The 23,632-nt window shown below is 46.7% G+C and overlaps 2 protein-coding genes across 7 annotated transcripts in view; both read right to left on the bottom strand.

Annotated features, from left to right (window-relative positions):
• Positions 1 to 1,975, bottom strand: part of LOC106593725 (lysosomal cholesterol signaling protein) — a 49,247-nt gene extending 47,272 nt beyond the window's left edge. For 2 of the 3 annotated variants that reach the window (XM_082963719.1, XM_082963720.1), the window contains exon 1: positions 506 to 1,975. In XM_082963719.1, the coding sequence (XP_082819845.1) occupies positions 506 to 923 (418 nt within the window). In that variant the 5' untranslated portion in view covers positions 924 to 1,975. The remainder of the gene's footprint in view (positions 1 to 505) is intronic. The other variant, XM_082963718.1, reaches the window with a different exon arrangement.
• A 161-nt stretch (positions 1,976 to 2,136) lies between these two features.
• Positions 2,137 to 23,632, bottom strand: part of LOC106593698 (WAS/WASL-interacting protein family member 1) — a 51,304-nt gene continuing 29,808 nt past the window's right edge. For all 4 annotated transcript variants that reach the window (XM_082963724.1, XM_082963726.1, XM_082963725.1 and 1 more), the window contains exons 2-8: positions 9,127 to 9,221; positions 8,623 to 8,752; positions 8,288 to 8,437; positions 4,859 to 5,644; positions 4,387 to 4,596; positions 4,074 to 4,187; positions 2,137 to 3,835 (exon numbers count right to left, since the gene is read on the bottom strand). In XM_082963724.1, coding sequence (XP_082819850.1) covers positions 3,783 to 3,835; positions 4,074 to 4,187; positions 4,387 to 4,596; positions 4,859 to 5,644; positions 8,288 to 8,437; positions 8,623 to 8,752; positions 9,127 to 9,180 — 1,497 coding nt within the window. In that variant the 5' untranslated portion in view covers positions 9,181 to 9,221 and the 3' untranslated portion in view covers positions 2,137 to 3,782. The remainder of the gene's footprint in view (positions 3,836 to 4,073; positions 4,188 to 4,386; positions 4,597 to 4,858; positions 5,645 to 8,287; positions 8,438 to 8,622; positions 8,753 to 9,126; positions 9,222 to 23,632) is intronic.

Below are 23,632 nucleotides of genomic sequence, written 5' to 3'. Positions count from 1 at the left end.
TTGGTTTTTGCGCTGACGTGCACTGTCAACTGGGACCTTTATATAGCTGTGCTGCGATGCTCCCAATCCAACCTGACAGAGCTTGAGAGGATCTGCAGAGAAGAATGGGAGAAACTCCCCAAATACAGGTGTGCCAAGCTTGTAGCGTCATACCCAAGAAGACTGTAATCACTGCCAAAGGTGCTTCAATAAAGAACTGAGTAAAGAGTCTGAATACTTATGGAAATGTGATTTTTTTAATATAAATTTGCAAAAATGTCTAAACCGTTTTTGCTTTGTCATTTTGGGGTATTATGTGTAGATTGATGACGGAAAAAGCTATTTAATCCATTTTAGAATAAGGCTGTAAAGTAACAATGTGGAAAAGGGAAGGGGTCTGAATACTTTCAGAATGCACTGTGTGTGGAACGGCTGCGACTGTTTTGAGAAAGAGGTTGAACTTTCCAAAGGAAAATAAACTAGCCCTATTGTACTACATCACATTCCAAAAGGCAACTCTCCTCACCAATGGGATACCCCAGGGCGAAGTCGTTGCTCTGAGTAGCGAAGATGGAGTAGAGTCCTGCCTTGCTGTACCTGCTCTCCGGACTGGCCACGGCTAGCGTCAGAACACACACCAGGACGAACACCGATACCTTGGCTATCAGGATACTCCACAGGAACGACCAGATCACATTATTAAAGTCCAACACAACCATGTTCTTGAAGAGCAGCGCCGGGAGGGCGAACTTAGACACAAAGTTCCCTAATCCTTTAGCTTGACAGGAGGTGATGATGTCTGTCCTACCGGCGATGTATCCACACAGGATGATCCCAAAACACTCCAGGAGAGCCGGGAAGAGCTTGTCGATAGACATGGCTTGGCTGGAGGAGAGGGGGTTGTGGGATATGTTCTTGCCATGGATGGCTACGTAGGTATCCATAGTTGTATGAGGACTAAATTACTTCAAGGATGGGAATATCTTTCGATATCGGAGTACAGAACAGTGACGCTGGGCTCCAGTTCAGGGTGATACATCCGCAATGCCCTTGTTGAAACAATAATAATCAGTGAGTAGTAGGGTAGGCCATACACTTTTATGGTTGTTAGAAAACACATGTAATACCAAGGACCAATAGCGTTTCCTGACCAAATGACAGGAAAAACTCCTGGCCCTACCAATACCCTATACAGGAGAGGGAGAATGCGATGAATCTGTTGTAAAAAATAACCAATACAAAGCTATTTACGAGGAGTGCAGTGATGATGACATGCACACCACAGATAATATTGCATTTTAGCCTACTCCCAACTGTGCATTGAAACTGCTTTCAAAAATAGTCATGGGGGATTTCAACATGTGAGGATTGACAGAGTAACCTTTTATACGTGTAACTCGATGTCTTGAACGATGCCAATTATTGGATTTGGAGCTAGGTACTGTAGCTAGCTAAAGTTAGCATGCTATTCGTTGCTAGTAACAGTTACATCTAACGTTAACTAACTCGCGTGCTAAAAACATATTGCGAAAATACAACAAGATAAAAGCGTCATACCTTGCACATCTGGTGACGAGATATTGCATATTTAACACGCGCTTGTCGTTTTTTATCAAAATGTAGCTATATAACGTTAGTCTAATTCGTCCTATCTATTGCTGTTGACAGCTAGCTAACCGTAGTACAAATGCATGCTGTTCGGAATCATAGGGGAATTTGCCCTGTTGAAGTTGAAATGTAAAATGTTAAGGTTAGAGTAAAGGTTATGTCCCAAGGACCCCAGATAGCACTAACAATTCTCATTTGTGTCCTTTGGTGCAATTGTTCAACAACGCCCTAAATTATGAGTGACAAGCCAGGCATCCAATTATCGCCAAAGTGTGTTGTTGTGAGGAGCTATACTCGGCTTGGATTGGGTGGGATAGCGACCGCACGTTCGTAAGGGTCTCCTAAAGATGTCTGTATAATGCGAGTTAAGACCGGTCAATAAATCAATTAATTAGCTAAGACTAGACATCTTTAAAATAGATACAAACCTAGAATACTCCACTAGCTACATATCCCCCTAAAAATGTGATTAGATTCTAAATAGTGTAGCTTGAGAGTGTTGGTGAAGCAACTCACTTCCTTTTATATTGTACGAGAAGACAAGTCGTCTCAATTCCAACATTATTTGCTTTATTTAGAAAATCCATTTGGAAATAGTTTGTTTTGTTTTACATTGAAAAGCATCAGGAAGAAAATACACTCAAAAAGGCAGAAACAAAAGCAGTTGAATGCTTCTAAAAAATATATAAGTTCCCTTGAAGCCAAAGTACATAAAGCACTCTGCAGTACCATTGTAAATGTCATAGGGAACTAATCTCCCATGGGCAGTTTCTGCATGTAGCTGACCAAACTACGCTATATTTTACTTCTAGGTTAACAGAGATAATTAGGGAAGAAGAGACAGAATAAATTCTGAAAGAAGACTGAAAGAAAAATGTCCCCATGAGGAACGTCATTCATTATGTCTGTCACCTGAGGAGGAACTAACACACAACTTTAATGGTCCTCTTTTTGAAACGTTCCATTTCTGCTGGATGTTTCTGGCTGTTTGGTCCTAGGTAGTCTCGAATGCAAGTTGTATCTGAGACACTGCCTCTGTGGGATGAGACTACGTCCTAGTGCAGCCGATTGTCTTTGGTCAAACACACATGCTCATGCCATTCCCCCCATTCTCTATTCAGAAATGCATATTATCGTCTTTACAGAACAGAGAAAACACTGAGGCCAAACATAGCACTTTCTCTCACACATCAGCATACAGCCAGCATATTTTGATCCATATTCATATCCTCCTTGCATACATTAAACACTTGCAAATTCTATGAGCAAGCTCATTCATATCATAACTTCAGGATCATGTATAACATTTTAATGATTTTCTTTCATAGGTCAAATATTGGATTGTCACTCTGCAAGTGGTTCTGAGACAAGCTTGATGTTAATATCAAGTAGCGGAGACATCCCAGAGCAGTAGTACAGAAGCAGAAGCTAATACTGTAACTGTATAGTAAAAAAATTCTCAAATACATAACTTAGAAAATAAAAACAGAGTCCTTCCCAACAACTCAAATCATACAAAATTAAACTAACTGTCATGAGTGACGGTTTTCTTTCTTTCTTTCAAGGCAAAAAGAAAACATTCAATTTTCACCTAAAGTTCAATCAACGCATACTGTAACACACAAGCGTCCATTTTGTCTCTACCGTGTAAAAACAAAGTTCACGACATGCTATGAACTGCACATGAATTGTATGTAAAAGTACCCTTTGATGGTTAGAATAATGTAACTGATATGCTATAGTTGGGTTGCCCTTTGGCGAAGACAGGCACAGCATCCAACACGACGGTTTCCCTTAAATCTCAGAAAGATCCTTCATAACAATCCGGAATTGAAAAAAAAGACAGTGAAAAATGATAACAAAAGTATACAGTTTCAACACTACATAGTGGAGTAATACCAAATGCATAGCCTATAAAACAAGCCTCTGTTGAGACTTTGGTTGGTTTGGGGTGCTGCTCGTTAAATGAGAATATTTTGTCAACTCCAGGCAGAAACACATGGTTGCATGAGTCCCACTGCAAATATGGTCCATCCATGAGGTGCTATAAGCCTCATAGACAGAGGCAGTGGGAGTGACATACTTACATCCATGTACTCTGAGGGAGGGAGGGAGGGAGGGAGGGAGGGAGGGAGGGAGGGAGGGAGGGAGGGAGGGAGGGAGGGAGGGAGGGAGACATCCCAAAAACGACCCCTTCACCTGGGGATAGGGGGTAGTGGGGGTGCACCCCTGGACTTTTTATCCGAACCTGGACAGGAAAGAAGAGGAAAATAAGTTGGCCATGTCAAGCAGGCTGTTAAGGACAGGAGGATACTCTGAAGGCAGGCTGGAAACTTTCAGGAGGAAACAGATTTGGGACAAATCAATACATATATAAAACACTTGATTTAGCTGTGAGTTTGCTATTTTTTAAGCACTGCGCAAGAATTTCAAAGTATTTGATGTGCATTTGACCCAGGTCTGGGAGGAAAGCCCTTGGTTCCTACCTCTGCCGTCAGTCTTGGACAACTTGCTGGGGTATGTCTTCTGACAGGACACGTAAGGCTCTGGGACAGGGAGGTCTGAGACAGGGTGGAACTGGAACCGGGCCTCCCACTCATCTGACACAGAGAAAAACACAACTCTCAGCTGGGTCAGTTAAAGACCTATATGGGTTCAAACACGGGTCTTCTCTGCACCACAAATCTGTTAGCCCACTGAGCTGAAGCCAAGTCATTAGCAATGGGAGCTAAGGGCACATTAGGGAGTAAGGTCTCAAGCAGGTTTACTCATCATATGAATTCCTTCCGTTACACTCACCAACGTGTTGGTGATGGGAGTTCTGGAAGCCGTTGCCCATGGGGGGAGGTGGGGGAGGAGGGCCTCCTATTCCCGGACGGTCTGGGGGGAGCGGGGGCCGGTGTCCCCCACGGGAGGGCTCTGCTCCCGGGCGGTTAGGAGGTGAGGGGACTGGAGATGACCTTATACTGCCTCCACGTGGACCTGAGGAGGGAGGGGGAGGGAGCGGGCCTGGGAGAGAAGAGGTTACACCACAGAGTTCAATACAACACTAGTTCTATATAATAGCATCATGTATACCATCGCTATAGGTCACATCATAGCTACAAACTACATTCCATCCAGTCTCAAAACACATGCACGGTGTACTGATGTCTGACCAAACTGACCACAGAAAGGTTAGCTATGTTTGTAGTTGCTAAGCTAACCCAAAAAGAGACAGTGGTCATCATTATATGACCTGAGGGGAGACTGAAGGAAGCAGCATCCTTACCCGTCCGTCCTGAGGGGTTTTTACCCAGAGGGGGCGGCCTCTCACTGGGAGGGGGTGGCAGTGGCCCTGAACGGCCAGGTGGGGGCGCCGGCGAGTTGAGTGAAAGGTTCCTCTGTGGTAGTCTGGGGGTGTGTTCGTCTCCACCCGCAGGCGTTGGGGGCAGCAGTGGAGGGCCCGGTCTGCCAGGAGGGAGAGGGGGAGCTCCACCACCGCCGATGGAGGGCCGAGAGGAAGACGAGCTGGGGGGCTTGGAGTTGAAAGATGGTGGCGGTGGGGGTCCATCTCTGGATATGGAGGACCGGTGGCCCCCCAGGGGTGGGGGTGGGGGCCAGGGGTCCTCCGAGGGTCTGCCAGGGTGGGGGGCTGGGGGTAGAGGGGGACGTCCACTACTGGGAACCGGAGGGGCCCCAAAGGAGGGTTTTGGCCCAGACGAGGCCCCCATAGGGCCAGGGGGAGGAGGCAGGCCTTGGTGTCTGCCTGCAATGTTGGGTGGTGGAGGGGCCGGGGCTGAGCTGGGGATCCGGGCTCCTCCTGGAACAGGCGGGGTCCCTCTGCTCTGGATGCTCTGGTTGGGCCGTGGGGTGTTGGGGATGGGGGGAGGGGGTCCGCCAGGGGTCTCTGGTCGCGGGGGACCTGCCCGTCCCCTGGGGAGGTCGGGGGCGCTGCTCCGGGGAAAGGCTGGGGCCCCTGAGAACCGTGGAGGGCCAGAGGAGGGGCCCCCACCACCAAACGGTCTGGGACCTGAGGAACGGCCTCCTGGAGGTACCATGGGGGGCCTAGGGCCTCCTGTGGAAGCATAAGGGTTTCAAACATCACACACTTTGTCTATCATCATTTTGTCCTACATGGAGCTATGGTTAAAAACAACCAACCAACTAGTGTCCTCTATGCATTACAGAAATATACGAAGCCCGTGTCACATAGTGGCTGGTGTGAATGTAAGACCAGGTGAGAATTGGGGTATAAGTTAGCGAGCCGGAACTCTCGGTTAGCGAGCCAGTGTTTCTGCCATGGACGACACCCATGGGCTATGCTTGTGACAAGTTGTCAAACGTTTGGTCAGCAACTTTTGTTTCTTTTTCTGTAAATGTTTTACCGCTTACTCAAGTAAATGACAGCTATGTAAAACAATGATTTGTATTGCAGTAAGGTCTTCAATGCTGTTGGGGGAAAAGTGGCTTGGAAGCCGGTTGTAAGCTGGGAACAGGGTATAGCACAGGAACTATGAAACGTATTGGCTTTTAACAATGTAATATGAATTGTGTCTTTTTAATAATGTGTATTTAATAAAGTATTGTAGTTTTAATATTGCTATTTTATAAAGGAGCCAGGGTTATAATTATTGTTTATATTATTCAAAGAATTGTGTGTCGCTTATTAGGTAGTTTTTTGGTTTGTCTAGTCCGCCCGGGAAAATGAGCTGATATTGCCCTAGCAAGCGGACTAGTTTAATATTCTTTGTTAATGTTTGTTTATATGTTTTGTCACCCTTTCTGCAGAGTCCTCCAGGGCTGGCTGGTTTTAGAAGGGAACTATTTGGTTAGAGAGCAGAGGAAAGTCGTATGAATTTACATGCGAGCTTTCGCATGCTAATATCACCAGTGTGTTACCATCTTACAAAGAGTGTTTAATCACCAGTGTTATCTTACAAAGAGTGTTTAATCACCAGTGTTACATGCTGACCAGATTGGACACGTCGTGTGCGCTAGCGTCGCAAAATAAATTTTGAAATCCATGTTATTCAATTATTGCACCCACACTGCTTGCGCGTGCCAACGAGCGTCTGCGATGCCAAGGGATAAAATAGAAATCCTTTCCATTTCTGACGCAGATCGCGCTGCAAGTCCTGCCTCTCCCATCTCCTCATTGGTTTATAGAAGCAGGTACCCACGTGCCGTCTCCTCATTGGTTATACCCACGTGGGTGATTGAAAGACGAACTGTTTTGCTGGTAGTTGTGGTAATACTATGAAAGTTTAGATGCCGATCACCATATAAGTTCAAAGATGAAAAAGCCTGGAAGGAGGAGAGGACTAGAAACGATTCGGTTGGCTGTTTTATGTGTGGATTAATTGGCGGAATAGAGGAGCTTGTGCATTTCAGGTAAAATAACAACTCAATGTTTATATCCCAGGACAATTTAGCTAGCAACAGCAAGCTAACTAGCTAAATTGCCATACATGTTTAATGCTTTTCGACCTGTCCCCAAATTAATGTCATTGGTTCAGAGTTTGTTTTGATATTTTAACCTGCGTGTCGTGATCGCGTTTGGTGTAGGGGGACAAAATAAATGTATGCACGATAGCGGATGATAGCGCACGTGCGCAGCCGGTTTAATCACCAGTGTTATCTTACAAAGAGTGTTTAGTCACCAGTGTGTTATCATCTTACAAAGAGTGTTTAGTCACCAGTGTGTTATCATCTTACAAAGAGTGTTTAGTCACCAGTGTTATCTTACAAAGAGTGTTTAATCACCAGTGTTATCTTACAAAGAGTGTTTAATCACCAGTGTTATCTTACAAAGAGTGTTTAGTCACCAGTGTGTTATCATCTTACAAAGAGTGTTTAATCACCAGTGTTATCTTACAAAGAGTGTTTAATCACCAGTGTGTTATCATCTTACAAAGAGTGTTTAATCACCAGTGTTATCTTACAAAGAGTGTTTTGTCACCAGTGTGTTATCATCTTACAAAGAGTGTTTAGTCACCAGTGTGTTATCATCTTACAAAGAGTGTTTAGTCACCAGTGTGTTATCATCTTACAAAGAGTGTTTAGTCACCAGTGTCATCTTACAAAGAGTGTTTAGTCACCAGTGTGCTATCATCTTACAAAGAGTGTGAATATACTTTATGTAAAGTGTTTTACATGCAAGTCTTGGCATTATTTCTTGCCCTGCTGCTATCCATAATGTATGTCTTCTATACCAGGGGTTCCCAAACTCTTTCACTCGGGGCCCCCCTTCCAGCACTGGGGAACTTCACTCCCTAAGGTCTGCAATACTAAGATGATGAGAGCAACTGATGATGCACTACCCAATTTTGAAATTGTGCCTTGTGCATTCCACGATTACAACTTTCAAGAGTACGTTTAAAGTTGGACTGAGTTACTTTTTTTGGGGGGGGGGGGGACCCCTGCCGACCCCCTCCGAGCCAGTGTGTCTCTGGGATCATGAATTGTATCATTGTTTTGTTATGTAATAAACCTTGGCACTTTGGTCAACTCTGACAGACCTGTAATTGACTTGTCCCGAGGACCTCCCCTCGTGTATAAAAAGGTGGCGCAGTACAGTTTACATATAGCAACATATTACACTTGTTCAAGATAGTTATCATGGCTCATCTCAAACACGGCTACAAACCATATTAATACAACCTCAAGAGGCTGCTGCAGTACATTACAGCTTCTTATTATACACATGATGGATTATTACCGTTGCTGTTCCCTCCTGAGGACCGAAGCTTGGGCATGCCTCCTGCAAAGAGACCTCCTAGTACTGGACCTCCTCCTCCTCCTCCTCCTCCTCCTCCTCCTCCACCTCCTCCTCCTCCTCCTCCTCCTCCTCCACCGCCACCTTTGGGTTCTGTGAAGAAAGGTATTCAATATCTTTTCCTCCGGCACAAGACCATAGCCTTTGAAATCTAATTATCTGCAGAAGGCCTTTGTAGGTTTCAAGTAGCTTCCATATTTCCTAATTGTTAAACTGAGGATGAGTACATTCTGAGTAAAGCCTTTAGAATACACACCATCAGAGAAATGTTTACTCACTGTCAATGATGGGTTGACTCCTGTCATTGGTGACAGCCTTCTTCAGACGAGCACCTTTGCCGATATCAGACAGTAAGGCGTTTCTTCCTTGCGCTTCATTCTTGCTGAGTGATGGCTTCTGTGTATTTGCCTGCGAATGTTGACAACATAAACACAAACAAAGAAGCCAGTTAAGTAATATAGGAAATTATATAGTATTACCTAGGACTACAACATGCACAATCACATTGCCATGCTGGAAAACGCTTCCTTCCACTACCACAAGGTGTCCCTATTGAACAAGGTCAAAACTGTACTGACCTAAGAAATTTCCCTTCAATCACTCATGACAGAAGGTTCAATCACTCATGACAGAAGGTGATGAGAAGTTATGACAGAAGGTGATGCTGTCTTCAGCTAAGATTACATCTAAATTGAATGTTATTATTTAGTCAGAATGTTCCATTGTCATGTTAACTCATATTAGTAGTTTCAATATCCCTAGGACGTCTTTGGCGTGCTTACCACAGCGAAGGTTGGGGGTGGGGGAGGGGCAGGGGGTGGTGGGGGAGGAGGCATCTTCTCTCTCTCTCTTCAGCTATTCTTCTACAGCTTCACCCCTGATGGAGAGAATACACAAAATCCATTAAATCAAATACTTCCTAAATATCCACACAAACAGTAGGCTAACAGATGCTATACACATAACCAGGCTGGACCGCAACAAACCTTCAGAGACATGGGAAAACACACACACACACACACACACACACACACACACACACACACACACACACACACACACACACACACACACACACACACACACACACACACCACACACACACACCCCCCCTCTCCAACTGGGCACAGACGTCTTTTTTCAAATCCAAACAGTTTTCCACTTTGATTCAATGTCATCACAATACTTTTTTTTTTTTTTTTTTAATGATTGATTCAACCAGTTTTTACCCAGCGGGCTTTCACCACAGTCCTTAGAGCAAGCCGTGTGACTGCAGACACATAATATTGTCCTTGCACAGAAATAACAGGATGTATTGAAATAACTTGCAAAGTACAAGAGCTATAAAACCACAAGGGAAACAATCACATTGATCAAGAAACACTTCCTGGTACAGCAGACAGATGACAACCATCATCCAATCTAGGGATGTCCCCGACTAAACAAAATCTTGGTCGACTGAGAGTCGTCTGTACTTTTGATTGGTCAAAAATTTAAAAACGTCTATTTTCCCATATATACAGTTGAAGTCGGAAGTTTACATACACTTAGGTTGAAGTCATTAAAACTTGTTCTTCAACCACTCCCCAAATATCTTGTTAACAAACTATAGTTTTGGCAAGTCGGTTAGGACATCTACTTTGTGCATGGCACAAGTAATTTTTTCAACAATTGTTTACAGACAGATTATTTCACTTAATCACAATTCCAGTGGGTCAGAATTTTACATACACTAAGTTGACTGTGCCTTTAAACAGCTTGGAAAATTCCAGAAAATGATGTCATGGCTTTAGAAGCTTCTGATAGGCTAATTGACATTATTTGAGTCAATTGGAAGTGTACCTGTGGATGTATTTCAAGGCCTACCTTCAAACTCAGTGCCTCTTTGCTTGACATCATGGGAAAATCAAAAGAAATCAGCCAAGACCTCAGAAAATAATTGTAGACCTCCACAAGTCTGGTTCATCCTTGGGAGCAATTTCCAAACGCCTGAAGGTACCACGTTCATCTGTACAAACAATAGTACGCAAGTATAAAACACCATAGGACCACGCAGCCATCATACCGCTCTAGGAAGGAGACACGTTCTGTCTCCTAGAGACGAACGTACTTTGGTGTGAAAAGTGCAAATCAATCCCAGAACAACAGCAAAGGACATTGTGAAGATGCTGGAGAAAACAGGTACAAAAGTATCTATTTCCACAGTAAAACGAGTCCTATATTGTCATAACCTGAAAGGCCACTCAGCAAGGAAGAAGCCACTGCTCCAAAACCACCATAAAAAAGCCAGACTACAGTTTGAAACTGCACATGGGGACAGAGATCGTACTTTTTGGAGAAATGTCCTCTGGTCTGATGAAACAAAAATAGAACTGTTTGGCCATAATGATCATCGTTATGTTTGGAGGAAAAAGGGGGAGGCTTGCAAGCCGAAAAACACCATCCCAACCATGAAGCACGGTGGTGGCAGCATCATGTTGTGGGGGTGCTTTGCTGCGGGTGGGACTGGTGCACTTCACAAAATAGATGGCATCATGAGGAAAGAAAATTATGTAAATATATTGAAGCAACATCTCAAGACATCATTCAGGAAGTTAAAGCTTGGTCACAAATGGGTCTTCCAAATGGACAATGACACAAAGCATACTTCCAAAGTTGTGGAAAAATGGCTTAAGGACAACAAAGTCAAGGTATTGGAGTGGCCATCACAAAGCCCTGACCTCAATCCCATAGAAAATGTGTAGGCAGAACTGAAAAAGCGTGTGTGAGCAAAGAGGCCTACAAACCTGACTCAGTTACACCAGTTCTGTCAGGAGGAATGGGCCAAAATTCACCCAACTTATTGTGGGAAGCTTGTGGAAGGCTACCCGAAACGTTTGACCCAAGTTAAACAATTTAAAGGCAATGCTACCAAATACTAATTGAGTTTATGTAAACTTCTGACCCACTGGGAATGTGATGAAAGAAATGAAAGCTGAAATAAATCACTCTATTATTCTGACATTTCACATTCTTAAAATAAAGTGATGATCCTAACTGACCTAAGACAGGGAATTGTTACTAGTATTAAATGTCAGGAATTGTGAAAAATTGAGTTTAAGTGTATTTGGCTAAGGTGTATGTAAACTTCCGACTTTAACTGTAGATACACCCTATGTTTGAATAAAATCAACTATATGTAGGCCACAGAGCTTGTCTGATGCTTTAAGCACTGTGATTAAAAATGAAGTCACACAAATTACTCAAGAGGGAGTTAGAGATCAATATAGCCTAACCAGAAGAAGAAACAAAACTGTTCCTGATCCTCCTCTTCCTGCTGCTGCTGCTGGCCTTCTCAGATTCTGCCGTTAATCTCCTGTAGTTACCGGTAAGAGGCTACACCAGCGGCCGGTAACCTTTTCCATTTGGAGTGTTACCAAGTTATCGTACCATTTCTACTGATCCATTCAGATTTTCATATGCACATTTTTCGTGGAACAGTTTCATTTAATTTATAATAAAGTCTTCATATCTCAAAATAAATGCAGTGGTTAATCAAAATGATATCTAAATGAAAATGATACAATTTTAAATGTAACTTCTATTGCCATTGGTAATATGTAAAAACAGCCTACATAAAGCCAACAACTACACTACAGCCTGCAGGTAGAACATATCCTGATGAAAACAGATATCCTATCAATCACATTGGCTCTGCATGGACTGTCTGTAACAAACATTGTATAACTATCAACTGGGTCCAGCCCAAAGCTTGTGCTAGCAAACTTGCAACATTGTATAAAATATTCTGGGCCCTTAAGAGTTTCCCATGCTGGTGAGCTCCAGACAGACAGACAGAGCTATAGGCTATTTTGCGCAAGGGATAAGAAGTAATCAGGTAGGCCTATTTTTTGACGTTTCCACTGGATCAGAGCATTACAAATTTTCCCCTTTTATGCTGAGTCGTTATCGAAAGAGAGCTGGGAATATTTTTCAAACAGGCTAGGTGCATGTCCTTACTCAACATTGACAGGAGCACTCCAAACAAAAGACAATGAATAAATTGACAACTCATAAATGGAATGAAATAAACCAAAACGTTTTTTTATCACAAGTGTAGCCTAGGTTGTTGCTCTGCAAACAACGTGTCCACTCCAACAATGACAATGGTAAGACTGTAATAATAATATATTGAATGCATTACCGTAATCAAACAAACATTGTAGATTAGAAATGATGGGAATTAACGGTAGGCTAAATGTACTACTGGTGATAGTGGTGTGCCATTTCCTCCACAACGGACTAGTCCACTCAGACAGACTAGTCCACTCAGACAGACTAGTCCACTCAGACAGACTAGTCCACTCAGACAGACTAGTCCACTCAGACGTTTATATTTTAGTTCAGTATATATACTGAACTAAAATATAAAACGCAGCATGTAAAGTGTTGGTCCCATGTTTCATGAGGTGAAATAATAAAATCCCAGAAATGTTCTTTATGCACAAAAAGCTTATTTCTCTCAAATGTTGTGTGCAAATTTGTTTACATCCCTGTTAGTGAGCATTTATCCTTTACGAAGATAATCCATCCACCTGAAAGGTGTGGCATATCAAGAAGCTGATTAAACAGCATGATCATTACACAGGTGCACCTTGTGCTGGGGACAATAAAAGGCCACTTTAAATTGTGCAGTTTTCGGGTCTGAGGAATATTTCTGTCTGTAATAAAGCTACATTTTTGGGGAAAACTCATTCTGATTGGCTGGGCCTGGCTCCCCAGTGGAGAGGCCTATGCCCTCCAAGGCCCACCCATGGCTGCACCCCTGCCCAGTCATGTGAAATCCATAGATGAGGGCCTAATGAATTAACTTCAATTGATTGTGTCCGAGGGCCTTCAAAAGGGGGGCCCCGCCAGTTCCCCATCCCTGTTATAGATTAGCCCAGTCCATATGTGATTTACATTAGTTACAGACTAGCCCAGTATGCATGTGATTTACATTAGCCCAGTATGCATGTGATTTACATTAATAATAGACTAGCCCAGTATGCATGTGATTTACATTAGTAATAGACTAGCCCAGTCCATATACATGTGATTTACATTAGTTATAGACTAGCCCAGTATGTATGTGATTTACATTAGTTAAAGACTAGCCCAGTATGCATGTGATTTACATTAGTAATAGACTAGCCCAGTATGCATGTGATTTACATTAGTAATAGACTAGCCCAGTATGCATGTGATTGGCAATAGTAATAGACTAGCCCAGTCCATATACATGTGATTTGCATTAGTTACCAGTCAACGAGAGAGAGAGGTGACAGTTTCAGCTGCAGAGGCCTCTATCTTCCTGTCAATGTGGTCAACAGGAAGACCTGACACGTAAGAGACCCAACCCACAGCCATCCTGTCTTTACATCCCCTCTCTCTCCATCTCTCTAAAGCAGCACCCTTCTATCTCACAAAATCTCTCTACATCCCCCTCTCTCTACTAAAGTACATTGCTATCTTTCTAAGGCAGCACCTTGCAATCGCTCTCTCTCTCTAAGGCAGCACCTCGCAATCGCTCTCTCTCTCTAAGGCAGCACCTCGCTACCGCTCTCTCTCTAAGGCAGCACCTCGCAATCGCTCTCTCTCTCTAAGGCAGCACCTCGCTACCGCTCTCTCTCTAAGGCAGCACCTCGCAATCGCTCTCTCTCTCTAAGGCAGCACCTCGCTACCGCTCTCTCTCTTTCTAAGGCAGCACCTCGTTATCTCTCTCTCTTTCTAAGGCAGCACCTCGTTATCTCTCTCTCTTTCTAAGGCGGGGGGGGGGGAAATCACCAAATTCCCTGAGAATACATTACATAGGATGAATAAACAAATAGTCAGAGCCACAGAGTCATACTACTTGTCAAACGTACTGATATTGTATACTAGTTGTTGGGTTGGGATTGGCATGGGAGGTGTGTGAGTGTGTGAGTGTGTGGGGGGGGGGGGGGGGGGGTCTTTGACCATTTCTTTGGATTCCTCATGTCTTACTTATTGTTAGAAAAAAAGGTTTGGTCCAAATCGGATGTTAGGTACTACATTTAAAAAATGGCCAATTTGGATGCAATCAATTAGCTTAATTTCTCAGAGATCAAATGATATTTAAATAATATAATGTTGCTGGAATGCTAGTCTTATCTGTTTCTAACAGATTTCAGAACAATCTGAGATGATGGGGGTTGAAATCCTCTCTCTTGTGCTTTTTGAGGTGGAACGTCCCCCCCTAATCTCTCAGCCCACCTCTTGATGACTTCAACACCCTCTGATAGGAACAGAGAGCAGTAGTGGAGGCCCATCTCTCCTCTCCAGCTCTCTGTAAGCCAGCGGGACACTGCGGGAGCCAGAACAGCTGACCCTGTCCTTGTGATGACAACATGATACCAACACCTGTCCTCTAAACCACTGCATTCCAGTGTTCCATTCCAGTGTTCCATTCCAGTGTTCCATTCCAGTGATGGTTGGGATGCTGAAACTGTTCTGCCCAGAGACACTTGACCCTCAGCTGGATCAGTATGACATTGTTGTTTCAGGGTTGAGGGGAGATTCCATCTATAACAATGTTCAGTCAATAAAGGAAGGATATGAGATGTCTGAAAAGTATTTCATGAACTGAAAATGACCCATATTAGTTTCAATGACGATTTTGAAACTGACGACATGGCTTTATGGAGAAGTGTTCAACAACATCTAAAGGCCTCTGCAGACTTTACGTTGGATTCAGTCTTTTACAATTATTACGTGCGATGTTACCGAATTAAAATCTTAATGTCAACCTGGCCAGATTGATTTGCTTCTGTCGTCACATTGTGCGATTGGCTTGAGAGGCGACATCAGCAGACCTAGGCCCGTTAACCACGGGGGTGTGGTTGATCTGACCTGTGACAGCACCAGCAGTGCTAGCCTCTCTCTATGCTTATGAGCAAATAAAGTGAGTTCGGAAAAACTGAAAGTATGCATCTTAAAATAGGTCACATAAACGTATATATATATATATAAACGTTAAAAAAAAATATATATATATATATATATATATATATATTTTTTTTTTTTTTAATTTATTTTTTATTTAACCTTTATTTAACTAGGCAAGTCAGTTAAGAACAAATTCTTATTTACAATGATGGCCTACCGGGGCCTCTCAAGCCAACCTGCCCTGTTCAGGGGCAGAATGACAGATTTTTACCTTGTCAGCTCGGGGATTCGATCTAGCAACCTTTTGGTTAATGGCCCAACGCTCTAACCACTAGGCTCTAACCACTAGGCTACCTGCCGCCCCAAAATATACCTATTCAAATATGTATATGCAAATAGGCTTCCCCAAAATAACAATAACATGGTAGAACGTTTATTTGGACTGGCGATTTTGTGCATTTATCAAAATCCCATCAGGCAGCCTGATTTCAGATGAATGTAGCCTAAACAAGGTTATTAGGGAAATTGTTCTTGCACAGCATGTATGCGTTTAAATAGAACCCATTATATTAATCTGGCTATTCACAATAATATGCAAACTCATTGCAGCCTGTGTTCCTATTGGTCAATCACCGGGACCGTCTCGTAACACAAGCCACACTACACGACAAAGGCCCAAAAAATCTGACACTAACAGAACTTTGTCGGAGCCTACAACTGCACATAGTGGTACTGAACCAGCAGACCTAGACCCGGTTACACTGAACCAGCCAAGACGTAGTGGTACTGAACCAGCAGACCTCGACCCGGTTACACTGAACCAGCCAAGACGTAGTGGTACTGAACCAGCAGACCTAGACCCGGTTACATTGAACCAGCCAAGACGTAGTGGTACTGAACCAGCAGACCTAGACCCGGTCACACTGAACCAGCAGACCTAGACCCGGTTACACTGAACCAGCCAAGACGTAGTGATACTGAACCAGCAGACCTAGACCCTGTTACACTGAACCAGCCAAGATGTAGTGGTACTGAACCAGCAGACCTAGACCCGGTTACATTGAACCAGCCAAGACGTAGTAGTACTGAACCAGCAGACCTAGACCCGGTCACACTGAACCAGCAGACCTAGACCCGGTTACACTGAACCAGCCAAGACGTAGTGGTACTGAACCAGCAGACCTAGACCCTGTTACACTGAACCAGCCAAGACGTAGTGGTACTGAACCAGCAGACCTCAACCCTGTTACACTGAACCAGCCAAGACGTAGTGGTACTGAACCAGCAGACCTAGACCCGGTTACATTGAACCAGCCAAGACGTAGTGGTACTGAACCAGCAGACCTAGACCCGGTCACACTGAACCAGCAGACCTAGACCCGGTTACACTGAACCAGCCAAGACATAGTGGTACTGAACCAGCAGACCTAGACCCTGTTACACTGAACCAGCCAAGACGTAGTGGTACTGAACCAGCAGACCGAGACCCTGTTACACTGAACCAGCCAAGACGTAGTGGTACTGAACCAGCAGACCTAGACCCGGTTACACTGAACCAGCCAAGACGTAGTGGTACTGAACCAGCAGACCTAGACCCGGTTACACTGAACCAGCCAAGACGTAGTGGTACTGAACCAGCAGACCTAGACCCTGTTACACTGAAAATAGCTTCCTACAATGGAGACATTGATATCAGTGCCACAAGCAGAGAGCCATGAGACTGGAAGAAGATACGTGGCCTGAGACCATGGATGACGCACCACGTCATCCCTAGTGGGCCTGGCCTGCTCTTAAAAGGGCATTACCAGGGATTTACAAGAATGAAGCAGAGATCACACACACAGAGCGAGAGAGAGACCGAGAGAGAGACCGAGAGAGAGAGAGAGAGAGAGAGAGCGAGAGAGAGACCAAGAGAGAGAAGTGAGCGAGAGAGAGACCGAGAGAGAGAGAGAGAGAGCGAGAGAGAGAGAGAGAGAGCGCGAGAGAGAGAGCGCGAGAGAGAGAAGTGAGCGAGAGAGAAAAAACCCCAGAGAATCTGCTCCAGGCAAAAGGAAAGGCAGATGATTCAGCTGTACAGAGAACCACATGGCTACTGCTGGCTACTCAGCCGTTCTCACAGTCACAACCCCATGTTTGTTTACATGTTGTTTCTCTGGAACTATAATGACTATGTAAACAACAACAGGGTTGTGTGAACAACTACTGGACCGGACTACTCTGTTTTCATTCTGGTGGACTCTACCCTGCAGCCCTGGTTTCTACTAGCCTGGAAAACCGCCAACCCCTCTTTACGCTACTGCTGCTCTCTGTTCATCATATATGCAGTCACTTTAACCATATCTACATGTATAAGGTTTCTCCTGCTGAGAGATCTTCAGAGGGAATCCAGGCTAAGGTTTCTCCTGCTGAGACATCTTCAGAGGGAATCCAGGCTAAGGTTTCTCCTGCTGAGACATCTTCAGAGGGAATCCAGGCTAAGGTTTCTCCTGCTGAGACATCTTCAGAGGGAATCCAGGCTAAGGTTTCTCCTGCTGAGACATCTTCAGAGGGAATCCAGGCTAAGGTTTCTCCTGCTGAGAGATCTTCTGAGGGAATCCAGACTAAGGTTTCTCCTGCTGAGACATCTTCAGAGGGAATCCAGGCTAAGGTTTCTCCTGCTGAGACATCTTCAGAGGGAATCCAGGCTAAGGTTTCTCCTGCTGAGAGATCTTCTGAGGGAATCCAGGCTAAGGTTTCTCCTGCTGAGACATCTTCAGAGGGAATCCAGACTAAGGTTTCTCCTGCTGAGACATCTTCAGAGGGAATCCAGGCTAAGGTTTCTCCTGCTGAGACATCTTCAGAGGGAATCCAGGCTAAGGTTTCTCCTGCTGAGACATCTTCAGAGGGAATCCAGGCTAAGGTTTCTCCTGCTGAGAGATCTTCTGAGGGAATCCAGACTAAGGTTTCTCCTGCTGAGACATCTTCAGAGGGAATCCAGACTAAGGTTTCTCCTGCTGAGACATCTTCAGAGGGAATCCAGACTAAGGTTTCTCCTGCTGAGACATCTTCAGAGGGAATCCAGGCTAAGGTTTCTCCTGCTGAGACATCTTCAGAGGGAATCCAGGCTAAGGTTTCTCCTGCTGAGAGATCTTCTGAGGGAATCCAGACTAAGGTTTCTCCTGCTGAGACATCTTCAGAGGGAATCCAGACTAAGGTTTCTCCTGCTGAGACATCTTCAGAGGGAATCCAGACTAAGGTTTCTCCTGCTGAGACATCTTCAGAGGGAATCCAGGCTAAGGTTTCTCCTGCTGAGACATCTTCAGAGGGAATCCAGGCTAAGGTTTCTCCTGCTGAAGGGGTTGACCCAGAGAGACATACACTGTCTAGAGAGTAAACATTGCGTCCAGGGTTGGGGTTGGACTGGAGCCTGGTCAGGGTTGGGTTGGGTTGGACTGGAGCCTGGTCAGGGTTGGGTTGGGTTGGACTGGAGCCTGGTCAGGGTTGGGTTGGGTTGGACTGGAGCCTGGTCAGGGTTGGGTTGGATTGGACTGGAGCCTGGTCAGGGTTGGGGTTGGACTGGAGCCTGGTCAGGGTTGGGTTGGGGTTGGACTGGAGCCTGGTCAGGGTTGGGTTGGGTTGGACTGGAGCCTGGTCAGGGTTGGGTTGGGTTGGACTGGAGCCTGGTCAGGGTTGGGTTGGAGTGGAGCCTGGTCAGGGTTGGGTTGGACTGGAGCCTGGTCAGGGTTGGGTTGGACTGGAGCCTGGTCAGGGTTGGGTTGGGGTTGGGCTGGAGCCTGGTCAGGGTTGGGTTGGGTTGGGTTGGAGCCTGGTCAGGGTTGGGTTGGGATTGGACTGGAGCCTGGTCAGGGTTGGGTTGGGGTTGGGGTTGGGCTGGAGCCTGGTCAGGGTTGGGTTGGGTTGGACTGGAGCCTGGTCAGGGTTGGGTTGGGTTGGACTGGAGCCTGGTCAGGGTTGGGTTGGGTTGGACTGGAGCCTGGTCAGGGTTGGGTTGGGGTTGGACTGGAGCCTGGTCAGGGTTGGTTTGGGGTTGGACTGGAGCCTGGTCAGGGTTGGGTTGGACTGGAGCCTGGTCAGGGTTGGGTTGGACTGGAGCCTGGTCAGGGTTGGGTTGGGTTGGACTGGAGCCTGGTCAGGGTTGGGTTGGGGTTGGACTGGAGCCTGGTCAGGGTTGGTTTGGGGTTGGACTGGAGCCTGGTCAGGGTTGGGTTGGACTGGAGCCTGGTCAGGGTTGGGTTGGACTGGAGCCTGGTCAGGGTTGGGGTTGGACTGGAGCCTGGTCAGGGTTGGGGTTGGACTGGAGCCTGGTCAGGGTTGGGGTTGGACTGGAGCCTGGTCAGGGTTGGGGTTGGACTGGAGCCTGGTCAGGGTTGGGTTGGACTGGAGCCTGGTCAGGGTTGGGTTGGACTGGAGCCTGGTCAGGGTTGGGTTGGACTGGAGCCTGGTCAGGGTTGGGTTGGACTGGAGCATGGTCAGGGTTGGGTTGGGCTGGAGCCTGGTCAGGGTTGGGTTGGGGTTGGGCTGGAGCCTGGTCAGGGTTGGGGTTGGACTGGAGCCTGGTCAGGGTTGGACTGGAGCCTGGTCAGGGTTGGGTTGGGGTTGGACTGGAGCCTGGTCAGGGTTGGACTGGAGCCTGGTCAGGGTTGGACTGGAGCCTGGTCAGGGTTGGACTGGAGCCTGGTCAGGGTTGGGTTGGGGTTGGACTGGAGCCTGGTCAGGGTTGGGTTGGACTAGAGCCTAGTCAGGGTTGGGTTGGACTAGAGCCTAGTCAGGGTTGGGTTGGACTAGAGCCTAGTCAGGGTTGGGTTGGACTAGAGCCTAGTCAGGGTTGGGTTGGACTAGAGCCTAGTCAGGGTTGGGGATGGGATGGACTGGAGCCTGGTCAGGGTTGGGTTGGGGTTGGACTGGAGCCTGGTCAGAGTTGGGTTGGACTGGAGCCTGGTCAGGGTTGGGTTGGGGTTGGACTGGAGCCTGGTCAGGGTTGGGTTGGACTGGAGCCTGGTCAGGGTTGGGTTGGGGTTGGACTGGAGCCTGGTCAGGGTTGGGGTTGGACTGGAGCCTGGTCAGGGTTGGGTTGGACTAGAGCCTGGTCAGGGTTGGGTTGGACTAGAGCCTGGTCAGGGTTGGGTTGGGGTTGGACTGGAGCCTGGTCAAGGTTGGGTTGGACTGGAGCCTGGTCAGGGTTGGGTTGGGTTTGGCTGGAGCCTGGTCAGGGTTGGGTTGGGCTGGAGCCTGGTCAGGGTTGGGTTGGGCTGGAGCCTGGTCAGGGTTGGGTTGGGGTTGGACTGGAGCCTGGTCAGGGTTGGGTTGGGGTTGGGGTTGGGCTGGAGCCTGGTCAGGGTTGGGTTGGGGTTGGACTGGAGCCTGGTCAGGGTTGGGGTTGGACTGGAGCCTGGTCAGGGTTGGACTGGAGCCTGGTCAGGGTTGGACTGGAGCCTGGTCAGGGTTGGGTTTGGACTGGAGCCTGGTCAGGGTTGGGTTGGGGTTGGACTGGAGCCTGGTCAGAGTTGGGTTGGACTGGAGCCTGGTCAGGGTTGGGTTGGGGTTGGACTGGAGCCTGGTCAGAGTTGGGTTGGACTGGAGCCTGGTCAGGGTTGGGTTGGGGTTGGACTGGAGCCTGGTCAGGGTTGGGTTGGGGTTGGACTGGAGCCTGGTCAGGGTTGGGTTGGACTGGAGCCTGGTCAGGGTTGGGTTGGGGTTGGACTGGAGCCTGGTCAGGGTTGGGTTGGGGTTGGACTGGAGCCTGGTCAGGGTTGGGGTTGGACTGGAGCCTGGTCAGGGTTGGGGTTGGACTGGAGCCTGGTCAGGGTTGGGTTGGACTGGAGCCTGGTCAGGGTTGGGTTGGACTAGAGCCTGGTCAGGGTTGGGTTGGGGTTGGACTGGAGCCTGGTCAGGGTTGGGTTGGGGTTGGGCTGGAGCCTGGTCAGGGTTGGGTTGGGGTTGGACTGGAGCCTGGTCAGGGTTGGGTTGGGGTTGAGCTGGAGCCTGGTCAGGGTTGGGTTGGGGTTGGGCTGGAGCCTGGTCAGGGTTGGGTTGGGGTTGGGCTGGAGCCTGGTCAGGGTTGGGTTGGGGTTGGGCTGGAGCCTGGTCAGGGTTGGGTTGGGGTTGGGCTGGAGCCTGGTCAGGGTTGGGTTGGGGTTGGGCTGGAGCCTGGTCAGGGTTGGGTTGGGGTTGGGCTGGAGCCTGGTCAGGGTTGGGTTGGACTAGAGCCTGGTCAGGGTTGGGTTGGGGTTGGGCTGGAGCCTGGTCAGGGTTGGGTTGGGGTTGGGCTAGAGCCTGGTCAGGGTTGGGTTGGAGCCTGGTCAGGGTTGGGTTGGGCTGCTGCTAGCGAGACATGACTCCTCCTGTGGGACTGTGGACACTTTGAAGTAGCACAAGTAGGACACACATGCTTCAGTTTAGACGCTGTTAAAATGGCTGCTGCTCTTTGATCCTCCCGACAACCCCCCGCGCCGAGGTACCTCATCAGGGTTAACAGCAGAGACACTTAGTAAAAACACACACACCACCGCTAGCAGTTACAGAGGTGAATAAACTGACTGGAGACAACACCACGGCTAGCAGTTACAGAGGTGAATAAACTGACTGGAGACAACACCACGGCTAGCAGTTACAGAGGTGAATAAACTGACTGGAGACAACACCACGGCTAGCAGTTACAGAGGTGAATAAACTGACTGGAGACAACACCACGCTAGCAGTTACAGAGGTGAATAAACTGACTGGAGACAACACCACGCTAGCAGTTACAGAGGTGAATAAACTGACTAGAGACAACACCACTGTTCACACATGCCATTATGGTTCTACTTCAATTCAGCAAAAGTATTCTCAAAACTTTTATGACAACAGTTGTTAAAGGAACAGCAATACCGGAGAGAGAGACCATAGTGGCAGTGCAGAGTAGAGGACATCCGGTGGCATTGCCAAAAACATCCCAAACCCCTGACTCCCTCACCCCCCCGGGCCCTGTTGTACCTAAAAGGGATGTGGGTGGGATTAGGTAGAAGGCTGGATGCTTCTCTCACAGAACTGGACAGTATAATACAGGAGGGTGTGTGTTCCAGTGTGTGCATGTGTTCGAGTGTGTGTGTGTTCGAGTGTGTGCGTGTGTTCGAGTGTGTGTGTGTGTTCGAGTGTGTGTGTGTGTGTGGCCGTGTGTGTGCGTGTCTGTGTGCGAGTGTGTGTGTTTGTGCATGCATGTGTGTGTGCGCATTTGGCATGTGTATGTGTGTGTGTGTGTCTGGGCAGAGAGAAACCGTGCTGAGTAGCTAAGCTAACATCCTGTATGGGACGTTAGCTAGAGTAGAGTTATGTGGCAATACTGACCCACACAGGGGAGACTTTAAATAAAACCCTCTAGTACATTACCAGACGTTCCTAGAATAAGGGAAGAGGAAGTCCACTTCCCACAACTTCCACACTGAGGTAATTAGTCTAAGGTAGAGGTCATCAACCTCAAGATCACTTTGAGTCAAAATGCAAGCCGAGATCTACCGCCCGGAGATCTACCGCCCAGAGATCTACCGCTCAGAGATCTACCGCTCAGAGATCTACCGCTCAGAGATCTACCGCTCAGAGATCTACCGCTCAGGGATCTACCGCTCAGAGATCTACCGCTCAGAGATCTACCGCTCTGATTTTTTCTTAAACATAACTTCAAAAACATAAGCCTATGCAACACGAAGCAGTTAAAAACAGTTCTGTAGCAATGAGGTTTTGTTCAGTAGGCTATAGGCCCAATACATTATCACTGCATATTGGCTATGCTTGATTTGCCCTACCAATGTTGTTCTTCCATTTAGAAATTCTATTTCAACATTTGAGGTACTGTATACGACCACACTGGTAATAGATCATGTGTTGTATTACTTGTGAGGCACAGCTGAGTGAGCGTAATCATTTACTTCCTTTTTTTTACTGGACTGATGGCCTGCATCTGATGGTCAGTCTGAGGGAGCTGCAGTAAGGCTGCCTCTCACCTGACTCACCCTCTCTCCTCTGAGAAAAGGCAGGCTTCCTGCTGATGACGAAACTTAAAGATCAACTATGCAGAAATCACACTGCCATTTCCTGGTTGTTAAAATTCTAATAGTTCTTTCAGTTTGTGACAAAACAAGCAAGTATAGTGTAGAGAATCAGCATCTAAACCGCTGTGAAATATATTTTCCATAAACAAAAAGATTGTATTTTCAGCTGTTTGAAGCTGGTGTACAAAACCGAAAGTAAGACAAAAAAAAAAAACGAAACTTAAGAACGTGAAGTATAGAAATAGAGCACATAGAATAGATCTACCGCTTCTTAGACTTGCTTTCAATGAGAATGACAGATCTATATAAACCATTTCTATGTGAATTTGGTCAGGTC

This window comes from Salmo salar, chromosome 17 (genome assembly GCF_965601325.2).
Source record: "Salmo salar chromosome 17, fSalSal1, whole genome shotgun sequence".
Lineage (NCBI taxonomy): Eukaryota > Metazoa > Chordata > Actinopteri > Salmoniformes > Salmonidae > Salmo > Salmo salar.
Note: the sequence above shows the minus strand (reverse complement) of the source record. Positions and strands in the feature narration are given on the sequence as shown.